This window comes from Mesoplodon densirostris, chromosome 1 (assembly GCF_025265405.1).
Source record: "Mesoplodon densirostris isolate mMesDen1 chromosome 1, mMesDen1 primary haplotype, whole genome shotgun sequence".
NCBI lineage: Eukaryota > Metazoa > Chordata > Mammalia > Artiodactyla > Ziphiidae > Mesoplodon > Mesoplodon densirostris.
In genome coordinates, this window is record NC_082661.1 from 76,154,225 (window position 1) to 76,168,679 (window position 14,455).

Here is a 14,455-nt window from a genome sequence, read left to right on the forward strand (position 1 = left end):
AAGGTCTTAATCATTCTTCGAGGCTCAGCAGCCATAACTCACTTCCTTTGTGAACCTTCTCCAATGCACCCAGAAAGGGCTTGTTTTTGTCCTCTGTGTTTCTCTAGCACATTTTAACTGGCTGTATTTTAATATATTTACATATTTATCAAATCTACTTGACTAGGCAGCAAATTCTTCGGGCCATATGTTTTACATCCTCAGCACCTACACAGCAGTGCCTAGCAAATAAATCATTATTGACTACATTGAAACAATGAATTAATAAATATGAAAATTATTAAATTCCACTTACTGAATTTCCTCCATTGTTTTGCAACTCTAGCTATCTTACTTCTAATCACTGGAAAGAGTTCTCAGTTTTTTTTTTTTTTTTTTTTTTTTTTAAGATGGCCGTCTAAAACTTTTAATCAAACTGAAAAAGATATAAAGCAAAACTTTTCTAGTATATATAAATAATGATATTTTGAAATAGCATGGTTACATCACAGTAGTACCTAATGGAATCAAAATACTAGGGTGAATCATCCAACATCATCTATTTAGAAGATACACAGACAAGCTCTTCTTATGGGAAGTTAGACATCATTCTATTTTTCTCCTTAAAGTTCTCAGGTTTGAGGCAGTTGTTTCTGTTTAAGTATCTGGGATTTTCTTCTGTTTCAATAATATCATTCCATAATTTCTATTATTTGAAGAAGTTCCTCTAAAACAGGTCTCCTTCAGAGCCTATCAATACGATGACATGTTATTATATTCATTCATGAATATTTGATGAAAAAAGTTTTAAATGCAGTAATTAATTTTTTAAAAGAATAAATTCTTTTTGACTTCTCTACCTCATGTGCTGACTTTTTGGGGAAAATATTAAACCTGGATGATTCATTTGTTGGTGTTTCCCAAAATCATGAAGCTCTGACCTCCTTATGGAGGTCTCTTAATGTTCAGGAAATTAAAGAAGCCATACATTTTTCTCACCACTTGAGGAAACCAGGACCCAAGACTAAATACTGGACATTAACTACCACCAGCAGATGAAAGACAGATCTAGGTATTAGAGAATCTATGCTCTGATTAGGTCCCCAAACAGAGATTCTATCACCTCTTATCAAATATCCAAGGCTCAAATTAGCTCATTCCATCCCTTCTAAATATTTAATAAACTGTTTCTCATTGCTGCATCCAAAATGGAAATGACCCGTAAAGAAAGAAAAATTAACAGGCTTCTTCTGCCCTCTGTGATTAAGCATACTTCCCTAGTGTACCATAAAGGAAACAAATTTATGGTTCATGAAGGCCTATCACCCTATACTATGCTCAGTAAAAAATATTTCTATTGAGTAAAGTGCAAGTACTTTTCCTATTTTAAATCAACAATGCTAAGAAACACTAACTACTAAAATTTAAATATCCTACGACCAGCAGAAGGACGACTTAAATTTAGAACTCTAATATGTACTCATCTACTGTCCAGATCTGTTTTCCATCTAGACCAGCCTTACCCAACAGAACTTTCTGGAATAGTGGAAATAGTCTCTATTGCTCAATCCAGTAGGTAGCCAGTAACCACATGTGGCTACTGAGCACTTGAAATGTGGCTAGTGCCACTTTTAGAAAGTGGATTTTAAATTTTATTTAATTTCAGTTTAAATGGCCACATGTGGCTAGTGGCTACTATATTGGAAAGTGTAGACCTAGCAGATCTACACTGTAAAATACGTAAGATGACAATCAGGTGAACTGGATTCTACCCTAGTTCTGCCACAGACTACTCTATGAGCTTGGTCAAGTTATTTATTCACTCTGATGCTGTTTCTTTATCTGTGAAGTGATTAACTAGATGATTCCTAAGATTTCTTCTAGATCATTTACACTCTGGTTAAAAAACAGTCACAGAGTGTGACTAAAAATCGCTACAGTTATTTCCCTCATGAAAATCAGTCCTTTAGTTACACCATGCATATTCATGAACACACATATACTTCAAATTATCTATAATACATGAATGAATATATGAAGATGCAGAAGAAAAAGTAGTTTTCATCCTGCTTAATCCTACTCCTGGCATGTGATGATATTGGATGAGAGAAAAATATAAACAGGATTTCCTTGCATTAGTACCTGATTTATCGATTCATTGATTCATATTATTCAGTCATTCAGTTTATTGAATACACTAAGCACCAGACACAATTATTTTGTGATGTGATAAATGCTGTGGAGGAAGGGAGAAGGCAGCTTCTAACTTAGCTTGGGGGAGTGTGAATGTCTGTGAATGAGGAAGTGTGTGTGAAGTTTTCTCGAAGGAGGTGACCAAAGCAGAAGTCTATTTTTTTGAGTCCATTCAAACACATGGCCCCAGTACTGCCCTTAGCCCTGGGCAAGAGGGCTCTTGTGTTAGGGTCCACACTTTAGAGATCTCTTCCCTGGCTGCACACCTCCTCCTGTGGTAGCCCACCCCATGACCTTAGACTGTACTTTGTGTTCCTGGGACCTTGGGATTCTCTGCCCCAATGACTGGAGCTCCCTTTAAGGACTGTGAATTATCTCTTTCCCAGGTCTGTTCTTCTGCAGGTGAACCACACCACTGGTGTGCGCTACAGTAAACTGGAGGATGGGGCAAAGAGGTGGGTATTTGGAGGCATGTGGATGGAGTCTGATCCTGTGAGCATCCCAAATGTCTACATATGAGAGCTTCAGTCTCATAGAGATGCTGATTTTAGGTACGCGTGGACGAGCGGGGGAGCAGGCCTCAGCCCATTTGGAAAACCAACTATTACAGGCTCTGGTGGGTTGGAAGGACTCTGTTGGCGTGGCATTTACATTTACTTCATGGACAATCAGATTAAGTGAGAATAATAAAGCATTAGAACAGTTGCTAAGGCACCACGGCAGGCAGTGTAGTGTGCACAACTGAAGTAATGCAGTTTAACCAAAAAAGATTTCATTGTTAATATCTAGTCTAATAACTAAATATCCTAAGATGATTTTGGTCATTTTGGTTATTTGTGATTTGAAGGTTTGTTTGCCTCACCAGATCAAAATCATGAAGAAAAGCCTGCTACTGTGTCCGATGTCTGCCACCCTGCTGATCAATATGGTTGAGACAGCAAAGTACAATTAAGTAAAATGATAAGTTTTATCAAATCTGTGGGATAGCAGTGCATTATAACTAAATATGATTAAAGTAAATCTTCACATATTGGTTAATTCAATTTTATTTTAAATGAAGCAGAAGCAATTATCTCTGCTTATGTTATTAGCTACCATAAAATACATTATATTCACTTGACACAAACGTATTAAATGTGTTTGCAGGCAAAATCAAAATAAACTAAAAAGTATCTATAACTTCTTTGGATACAATCCAAATTTCACTTTAAGGAACAATAACAGAAAAACTTTTCTGAGTTTTGAACTCTCAGACACTACCAGGGCCCAACGAGTGACATTTTAAGTACTCTTATAATACAGAAAGAGATGAATGGATACGCTATGGAGTTTGCATATATTTGGGGGGCAGGAGAGGAAGAGTTTCAGTGTAGGGAAACTGATATGGTCTATGAAACCTTGGTTATAGACACTTTGGACAAAAAATAATTTCCAGGAAACAGGGACTAGTTGGTATATTGAATATACATCATTTGTCTTTTATGTTTTTGAGAACTACTATATTTGTCAAAGAAAGAAACAGTAAGGATATCAAAAGGAAAGACACCTTCAAAAATACTATTCTAACAACTACTTAAACTCCTGAAGAACCGAAAAATAAAGACCATTTGTGTCGGGGTTCAGAGCTTTAGCATTTCTAGCTGTGGTCAGTTCTTGGTTTGATTCTTGAGTCTAATTTTATAATCCAGAGCTATTCTCTCCTTATTTAGATGGAGTCCAGTTTGTTTTAGCTCAAAATTCTGCCTTTTTTTGTTGTTGTTGTTGTTGTCATTGTTTTGCGGTATGCGGGCCTCTCACTGTTGTGGCCTCTCCCGTTGCGGAGCACAGGCTCCGGATGCACAGGCTCAGTGGCCATGGCTCACGGGCCTAGCCACTCCGCGGCATGTGGGATCTTCCCAGACCGGGGCACGAACCCGTGTCCCCTGCATCGGCAGGCGGACTCTCAACCACTGTGCCAACAGGGAAGCCCCAAGATACTGCTTTTAAAAATCTCCTCTAGAACTCGCAAAACCTGAAGGCCTTGTTTATGGAATAGGTGCACAGCAGGGTTAAATAAATGTGGACCTGCTTGAGAGGCAGGACTTCTTTTTTATTCCATTAGAGATGCTGTTACTCTTCAGATGATTATTTTTGTGATATAAAATATATAGCGTGGATTATGAAAACTAATTCTCCACCTGACACACTCATAAACAGTTTTGAAAGAGCTAATTTTAGATCATTCCTAGTTTTTTCATTTCATCATTAGAGACATTTTACATTTTAAAAAATTCTCTAGTGCCTCTCAAGATCCTCACGTAAGCAAACACTCCTCCATGGTGCAAACCAACAGAGGTAGTGGGTTTTGCGTACTGTGGAAAAGATGAGAGCAGTGGTATATATTATCTTCCCTTGTCTGAACTGGTGGATGAGAAGGGGTGTGTTATGAAAAGGTGATGAGGTAAGAAGATGTGATATATAGGAGAAGGCCAAACACAATGATGGCAACAAACAGGACAAAAGGAATAAGTTGTATTATCAATCACAGTATTTGACACACTCTAATTTAATTGACAGCTATAATCACACTGTCGTTAGCCCTTATGTCTCATAGACTGGTCTTTCTGCATGCCACGTTATGTCATCTGACATTTTTGTCTTAACAGCAATACTTCTCATTTATGGAAGTCTGTGTTCCATAAAGCATTTTCATATTTTTTTCACTTGCTTCTCACCGTATTCCAGTGATATAGGTGGCATAGGAATTATTGCCTACATTTTATAGATCAGTAAAAAGGATCACAGATGATAGTCATACACTCCTAAGTTGTTCAGAGGCCAGAATTACTGGTAATATGTACTTTTCTTTCTACCAGGCTTCGAGTCAAAACACACACACCCACATATGCACACATACGCATACTATTTGAAAGGAAAAAGAAAATTTCTAAGGAAAATTTTCTCCGCATGAAAGCTGCTATTATATTTCCAGTATCTTCTGTCTTTGAGATGGGTTAAAATACACAGGTGCTATTTAAGTTAGTAAACATAGGGATTTCTTTTTAAATGATACTTTAAAAAATAATAGAAATATTTCACTTTAGGCAAATATATAAAAATTCAGTTTGCTGGGAAGAGGAACTAGGGGACTGTATTGCTTTATGAAAAGACTCTGAATAGGATTGCTTTAAATAGCAAAATTTCCCAGCACATTTAAGCTATGTTGATTTATGAAAATCTGATTCATATAGAACTTTACAGGAATACATCTGTTATATAAATCCATGCTCACCTGTAATGTACTGTAGAGGGAACAACTGAGTGATAATAATAATAACATACTAATACAATTCTTCATTATATATTTTAAAGTGCTTTCTCCTAATTTATTGCACTTGTCTTTGGCAACCTTATAGGGGAGGCAGAGAGGGTATGATTTTCCTTTCTTTACAGATGAAAAATTGAGAGGTTAAGTGACTTGCCCAAGGTCAGACAGACAGACCATTCATTTGCTGCTATTTGAGTGATGTAGTTTTAACAGGGTAGTCAAAGAAGTAAGGTTCTTCCTCTTAATTTTTTTTTAACCAGCTGTGAAGGCTATTAAAACAGAGGTGGATGATCTCACAAATATACTGTTGGATGAAAGAAGCCAGACACAAAAGTTACATATTGTATGATTCTATTAATATGAAATTCAAACACAGGCAAAATTAATTGTGTTGGCAGAAGAGGGAGATGGTGATGGGGGGTGGGTAAAGGGGGTTTCTAGGATATGATAACCTTCTATTTCTTGATCTGGTTTGTGGTTACACAGGTATGTTTACTGTGAAAATTCACTGAGATATATACTTATTTGTCTACTTATTAAATATATATTATACAAGTTTCCTTTTAAAAAAGCATTTTACATCTTTAAGAACAGTACAATGCTGTACTTTAGAAGATCACTACGTTGGACATATCCTTTGAACATTTGTGATTTCAACTGAGTTTCTCAGCTTCATTTTTTGAAATGAGAATATGAACTATATCTGAAGAGTTTAAAGAGAGAAGAAAGGTTTAGAGAAAAATACCCAGGATCATCTTTATCTGAAAAGTTCCTATATGAAATGGGAAATCAGAGCAAACTAAGACAATGACATAATTCATTTAGGACTAGGTGGAACATTTATATTTAATGACATTAAGCTAGAAATGGCAGGGAAATGGGACTAATTTGTTATTCACACCATGTATTCTAGAGCATGTGTATGAATTTAAGGAAGATAAAATTATAATGTTTTAAACATCCATTTTTATTTTAGAACTTTGTATATTACAGTGCTGCACTGGGCATCAGGGTAGAAAGCCTGTGGCAATGATAAAAATCATAGGCTTTGCACAACTGGGGACAAACAAGGGCTCCTAAGAATCCTAAGTAGCCTTGGACGTAAGAGTGTATGGGAGGAATATGTTTTGACTGTTTATCCACGATACAAATTACAGGTGCATTCAATTGCATAAAGCAATTTCAAAATTTATATGGTAGTTTTACAAAAATTCTTCACCCCCTCTGATCCTATAACCTGGAGAGCTAATGCTGCCCTTGTATGCAAAGTTACCACAGATGACAGATGTTCAATTTAGTTTTCACATATGGTCTTTTGTTGTTTTTCTTTCATTTTATTCTTTTTAAAAAGAATCCATTATAGTACTCCCAGCCTGATTGTCTGTATCAAATATCTATCTTGATACTGTAGGTCAGAAACAGAGAATTTCCAGGCAGTGGGTCAGGTGTGGTCCCAGGATGCTTCCATTTCACCAGTGATGTTTTGAAGGCAGCTACATGACAGCTAGGACTACAGCTTGCTGAGTGTCTCCCCAGGAGGGCTGTTGAAGGCATCCTGTGCAGGGAGAAGCCTTTGACATTTAGCCCATGCACACATTTGTTTTAATTCTTGACCAACTAGCGTGTTCCTGTGCATTCGTTTCACTAGGACCTAGCTTCTATTTTTTTAAAATACATTTTATATCCTGAGCACCTGCAGGCTGCATGCCACACATCGTGTGAAATGGACATGATCAAGCTGATTGTAATCACTGCATCCAGGGCAAGTGTGAGACATAGCTGTCCTCTGGAATTTGAGTTATTAGAGCATCATCCTGTGTTCCCCAATATTGTTTGTGCCACAAAGTAGGTCAGAAAGATAGCTCCAGAGACAGGGAGGAAGTGACAGGGAGAGGTAGGTTGAAGGAATTCTACTCTTTGGGGCTCAGCAAGCTGCCCTAACTTCTCTTTCACTGGCAAAGCATAAACAAACTTGAGGAACTGGGACCTGCGTGTTTACGGGCAAGTCCAAGAGGAATCATTCCATGATCTTTTTTAATGACAGAGATCAGGAATGCACAACTGTTTCTCTCTGGGTGGAAGGACAAATGATATTCAAACCATAACTGCTGATATTTTAACCATTAACTTACCATTTTATTATCAGTTTCAGGGGTCAAGAAGGCACAACTGTTCTCTCTCTTCGGCAAAAGAAAAACCTCTTGAATCACTGTCGAAGGTTTGCTCTACTAGTTCACAGGCAGTGACACCTGGTTCCTTTGAAATCTCACTTCTGTTTAAGCTAATAGGCATATCCCTGAATTTAAGTCTTCCTCAGCATCCTCTGTCACTTGCTTCACCTGGAATCTCCCTCTTTTTTCATCCTGTATCAGTTCTGCAGATGTGTTGTCATGTGATCCTTAGCATGTGATGGACAGGCCCTATCACTTCTTTTTTGGTTGTTTGTTTTAAAGGAATACATTTTTTTTTACCATTAAAAAAATTGAAGCATAGTTCATTTACAATGTTGTGTTAGCTTCGTGGGTACAGCACAGTGATTCACTACCACTTTTTAACTTTTACTGATTCTCACTGTTTGTTACAGATCACATCACAAAACAGGCACATTTGTTACACATAGTCTTGACCACAGTTTTGAGTAACTTGTCTTTTCATTCTTTTCAGTATAGAAAAAGATAAATTCAGATACTTGCCATCAAGCCTTGTTCTCCTGGTTTCCCTGGTTCACCCTTAAAAAAGAATAATGATAATTTTATTAATGCTGTAAACAGTAAAAACCAATTTCAATCTTTTTTTTTCTTTTTCACAATATCCACTAGGGATCTTGAATGTCAAATATATACTTTTTAGGCTAAAGAAAGGAATGCAAACACAATGTAATTTAAAGAGCGCTGATGTTCTTTCTTCAAATGCATTTTATAAACATTTTAGGATTTAATACAACAAATCTATATTACAGCAGAGATTTAAGAATTATGCCAAGAAGGTATTCTAAATAAAACGAGTAGGAGTGATTATACTGTAAAGCAGCTATGGGTTCTCTATCTTTTGGGGCTTCATCCCAAAGAAAGGTGAGACATTAGAAGACACTTTTAGGATGAAACCACTACCTCTGATGGTCCAGTGAAAGCAGTCCTAAAACCCAGCATATTACGCTGAAAGTCAATTCCTTATTTCATATAACAAATTTATAGCAACTTTTGGCGAGGGGTATGAAGCTTATAAGAAGGTTGTCCTAGCAAAGTTTTAAAGTACCCTATAGTCTTAAAAAAAGAGTCATTCAAAAATTACATAAATATATGCATATAAAAATGTAATCTACCAAAACATTAATGACTATGGCCGATTTGTTTTTTCTTTTTTGGTTGCCTTCATTTTCAAATTTTTCTACTTTGTGGATAAATATTTTATTATTACTTTTGTACTAGAAAAACACTGATGAAAATAATTTAAGTTACAGCAATACATTAAATAAATAATTTAATTCAGCAATAAACCTGAATTTCAGGTCCTAAAGTCATAAGTGTACAAATTTTTGACCTTTTCCATGTATTTCTTTAAATTGCTGAGTTGCCTCTACCCAACCAAACCATTTATCTAGTGTCCTGCGTTACTACTCTATTATTGACACTTGACCAATCTTAGTAGCTAAGTACTAAGTAAATTAGTACTTAGATCTAAGTGTTGAGATTGCTGTTAAGTCATTTCTATTAATAAGCTTCACATACAAAGGACAAATGATATTCAACCCATAACCACTGATATTTTAACCATTAATTTTACTATTTTATTAGTGATTTGGGGGGTCAAGTTACTTGCAAGGGATAAATATTAGGAAGATTTACCTCTTTTACTTTCCATAAATTGCATAGGACTTTATTGTCTCTATTTTGATCCTTTGTAAAATGTTATCAATCTCCCACCTAGGTTTTTCAAGCTAGTCTTCCATTTAAACCAAAGGCATTGATGTACTCTATGGCAGTCAGGACACAAGTGAGATTGGGCGTCTCCACTCGCAGACTTCTTGAGGCTTACCTGAAGACCAGGTCAGTTGCTGTCTCCAAGCGTCTCGCTGTGGTTTGCGTGGGTACCCCGAGGGTTGAGTGGTAAAGCAGATTCCGGCTGGCAGTGCCCTCTCTGCTCGGGGATTTTCCTATCATCCCACTTCCTTCAACCCACACCGCTCACTTGACCTCTGCCACCCCCATCCCCAACTCCAACCCAATTCTCAGTGCTTTAAAGGAAACAAAGCCTGTGAGAACAACTGATCCAAAAAGCAACTCACAGGCACTCCTGGCATTCCTCGGGGGCCATCTTTCCCTGTGTCTCCAGGAGGCCCTCGTGGGCCTGGAGGTCCTGGAGGGCCTGGAGGCCCAGCCTGTCCTTGGTCACCCTACAATGGAGAAGGGGACAGACCAACAATAACCGTGAAAGATAAAGACCCAGGTCTTCTTTTCAACACTTTAAATTTGTATTATCTAATTCCCATTTATACTGTGAAAAGACCCATAACAACCACAAATGGTAAAGCCTGTAGGCAATTTGCCTGCCAGTAGGAAGCAAATAAATATTCATGCTGGGCGAGCTGAGTAGACGCTGTTGAAATCAAAGCAGCTCAGAAACCAGCACTCTCAGCTCTTGGAAAGAGTGTATATGTTATCATTATACTCAGAGCTGGTAGAAAACTTTTACATAACTTTATCCATGACAATGCTGCATCAGTTATATTCACCTTGCTTAATAAAATGGCTGCATTTATAGTTGGACAAATATTTACTTTTTCATAACTTATAAAATTAAACATACAAGGCTCTTGTCATGCTGTGTAATAATTTATAAATTACCAAAGCTAGAGAGCTTAGAAACTGGATCTATCACTGGATATAATTTTTAAGCTTTCTTTGTTTTTTTTTAATTTAAGAAGAAATTAGATTGGCTTTCTATACCTTTTGGTTTTGGTATTTTCACATACATTTCAAACAAATGCAGCTCACTAAACATAATTTTGCTCTAGGATATTTAAAAATAAATACCCACCACCCACACTCTGCCTCTGAGAGATAAACGGTAAAGCAACAGTATACAGAGTAAACATCGAATGTAAAGGAGAAATCAGATTTGAGCAAGAATAGGCACTACCTTAATCAGGCGGCGTTTAATGAGCTGCTGATCAGCAGAGAGAAACCCATGATTGATTTTAGGAAACACCATCTGATCAGTCAGGTGAGGTCAAAGGTTGGAGTTCAGAGATGAGAGAGTTGAAGAATAGGCATCAGAAGGCCCCAAGAAAGAAATAAAGATACACACATTAGACTTATAATAACCATCAAACAAAACAGAACTGGCACTTGTATCTGACATCGGACCCTCTGGCTCTTCTTGAAAGAAACAGAACCCTGAAACGGGATGGTGAAACCAGATTTTTAGTTAGAAATGAATCTTTTTCTGCTGCGGGCATTAGGCCTTTTTAAATGTTGTATATTAAAGAAGCAGGTAACCTGGAGCCACCTGCATCCCCCATCCACCTGCACTCTGAGCAGAAAGTCCAGAGACGAAGTGCCAGTTCAATTTCTGTAAGACTCCTCAACCAGCATAATGCGGCATGAGCTCGACTGTCATTTTATGGATGCCTGAAGGCCAGAGTATTTAGGATTGTTTAATCTACTGAAAGCTATCACAGAGCATTGCGATGCAAGCCAATCAAACCAATGAGGCGTGGCACAGCCTTAGAGAGCTTGCCTGCCTTTCTTCGACTTCAATATGCTCTTCTCTTATAGTCTCAAGATTCTCCTTCTTAATGTACGTTTGACCTCACTGATGGAGGTGAGGTTCCACGTGTCCAATAACCTGTGTGTGTGAGGAAAGGGAGCGCCTGGACTCGGAAAGCCAGTTGAGCTGTTCTTGCTCACTCTTATGCTGATTGCGGGCTCTGACTGAGCAGGCATGGGTGCCAACCACGAACCTTGACGGTGAGGATCTGATTACTGTGCAGAGCGGCAACTGTGGAGAAGCCTGGCAGACCCTATGGACGGGCACAGCACCAAAACAACACGACACAAAACGTCACACAGACATTCCACTGGTGGACAAACACAACAAGCATGTACCTAATGCCACCCCGTCCTGGCTCTAAGTCTTGCCTTGTTTGACACAGTAAACAAAATCAGACACATGAGGCCCCCAAGCCAACCATTTCTTAAGGGGAATGGTCAGCTGGAGAACTCAGGTACATTGGGATCTGTGTACATACACTTAAGATTTCTGGACTCTTACGTACAAAATGTTAGTACAGAATGGAGATAACTACAGACTCTGTTATGAACACAACACTGTAATTTCCCTCTACTGATATTCTGTTTACAACTCAGGACATACAATACATGTATCAAATCTTCTTTGGACAACAGTGAACAGAATTTTGCAGTCAGATCAGATGTATTCCTCAGAATAAATGCAGTATGCTTCACAAAATATAGTCTTACCACCCACATATCAAAATTTCTGTCTCCAATCATATGATGATTCTCAGGTCTTTCCTGTTTCAGGAATTCCTGCAGAGGTGGTGGATGGAAATCTGCCTCTTATAACATGTGTATTTCATGTCAGGGGGATTTATGGTCACACTCTGCAGTAATCACTTCTGTCAGGTAACTTTTCCAAAAGAACTTGACAGTTCACACAACCCCTTGAAGCACAAAAGTGGTTTTGAATTCCTTAACCAAGGAAAATGGGCAAAGGGTGTTTTAAAAGCCTGTACTTTACTAGCTTGTGCTAACTTATGTTCACAGGCGTTATCATTTGGGTAGGTCTGAGAGAGAAATTTTGCCTGTGTTCTTTTTCCAACAACATGTGATATCAGAGCCTTGTATTCCAATTTTTTTCCCACGCAGAATACTTTTACCATACAAAAAATTAAAGAACAACCATGGTAATATATGGTCTCGAGTGTCTGCAGGATTCCTTCCTACGTTTTCTCCTCCCCACTGCCTTCCCCCTCTTCCACCCAAATCTACTATGAGGATATTTCTAGAAAAAGCCAGAAATTTTCTAGTTTTTAAATTTTATTAGTTTTGGTATATTTTTTCCCTTATTTCCTCCTTATTAGGGATATATTTTTCCTAAGAGAGACAATAAAATTATGTTTGTAGTCTGAGACATCTCTTCAGCCCTAATGCTTCTGATTCTTTTTTTTTTTTTTTTTTATGCTTCTGATTCTTGTTCGTTAGAGCTGGGACTTCTCAGGAAGTAAAGCTGAGGAAATCTTATCCCTTTCGCCAAGTCCTATTTGATAAGGTTATTAAGTGGCTGGGTAGTTTCGAGGTGACCTATATCCTCTTTTTCTTCTCCTCAAGTAAAAGTCCTTTAAACAGAGGCTCTCCACAAATTCAGAAATACTACAAGTTGGAAAACAGATGTGTACAGTTTGCTTTTGTTTTACTATGGAATATGAGTTTAAAATGTTATTAGATGGTAATGTGCCAGCATCTTTCCATCTGTGACTCATTAGCCCTATATTACACAGTCAGAATTTTATATATAAACCTCGTATTTATGTAACAAAGAACAAAAACAGATACAAACAAGAAGTCTATGAGGGATCAGAATCTTGATTAGTGGTGATAAATCATAGTGTTACTTTAAATGGGATTATCTAACAAAAATAATTTAAAATTAAAATCCTTTTAACAGCACACATGGTAGACCTTACAAATGTTTTGAAATTTGCATGTATAAATAAGTCACTTCTTGCACTAATATCTGAGCATGACCAGTTTGCTGTTTGATCATATTTTCCAAATGCTTACAAAAAAGTATTAAGTTTTAGAACTTAGTTTGGTTTACAGTGTTAATGAGATCTAAAGAGAGAAGTGGTTAGGTAATTCCCATCTCAGACAGATACTTTTTCTCCAACAGAAAATCTCTATTTGAGGAAGCTGATTTTTTTTTAACATCTTTATTGGAGTATAATTGCTTTACAATGGTTTGTTAGTTTCTGCTTTATAACAAAGTGAATCAGTTATACATATACATATGTTCCCATATCTCTTCCCTCTTGTGTCTCCCTCCCTCCCATCCTCCCTATCCCACCCCTCTAGGTGGTCACAAACCACCGAGCTGATCTCCCTGTGCTATGCGGTTGCTTCCCACTAGCTATCTATTTTATGTTTGGTAGTGTATATATGTCCATGTCACTCTCTCACTTTGTCCCAGCTTACCCTTCTCCCTCCCCATATCCTCCAGTCCATTCTCTAGTAGGTCTGTGTCTTTATTCCCATCTTACCCCTAGGTTCTTCATGACCTTTTTTTTTTCTTTTTTAGATTCCATATATATATGTTAGCATACCATATTTGTTTTTCTCTTTCTGACTTACTTCAGTCTGTATGACAGACTCTAGGTCCATCCACCTCACTACAAATAACTCAATTTCGTTTCTTTTTATGGCTGAGTAATATTCCATTGTATGTATGTGCCACATCTTCTTTATCCATTCATGTGTTGATGGACACTTAGGTTGCTGAAGAAGCTGATTTTATATTCCCCCATCGTCTTAACAGTGGACATGCTACCAATCAGGTGCTTAGAGCAACATTTAAAAGATTTCGGGCCTCCCTGGTGGCGCAGTGGTTAAGAGTCCGCCTGCCGATGCAGGGGATACGGGTTCGTGCCCCGGTCTGGGAGGATCCCATATGCCACGGAGCGGCTGGGCCCGTGAGCCATGGCCGCTGGGCCTGCGCATCCGGAGCCTGCGCATCCGGAGCCTGTGCTCCGCAACGGGAGAGGCCACAACAGTGCGAGGCCCGCATACCGCAAAAAGAAAAATAAATAAATAAATAAAAAAAATAAAAGATTTCATCAGCGAGTTAGGCCAAAGGATTTCAGGAGTTTACATGTAGCAAAGTAGAAAGGGGACAAGTGGGCAAATTCTCATATATATATATATATATATATATATATATATATATATCTGCATCATG

At 37.8% G+C, this 14,455-nt stretch overlaps 1 protein-coding gene across 1 annotated transcript in view; it reads right to left on the bottom strand.

Annotated features, from left to right (window-relative positions):
- The window catches only part of COL25A1 (collagen type XXV alpha 1 chain), a 482,146-nt gene that overhangs the window by 105,419 nt on the left and 362,272 nt on the right, over window positions 1–14,455 (bottom strand). Inside the window, exons 8-10 of the mRNA XM_060088451.1 lie at window positions 11,442–11,501; window positions 9,765–9,872; window positions 8,173–8,208 (exon numbers count right to left, since the gene is read on the bottom strand). Of these exons, the coding sequence (XP_059944434.1) occupies window positions 8,173–8,208; window positions 9,765–9,872; window positions 11,442–11,501 (204 nt within the window). The remainder of the gene's footprint in view (window positions 1–8,172; window positions 8,209–9,764; window positions 9,873–11,441; window positions 11,502–14,455) is intronic.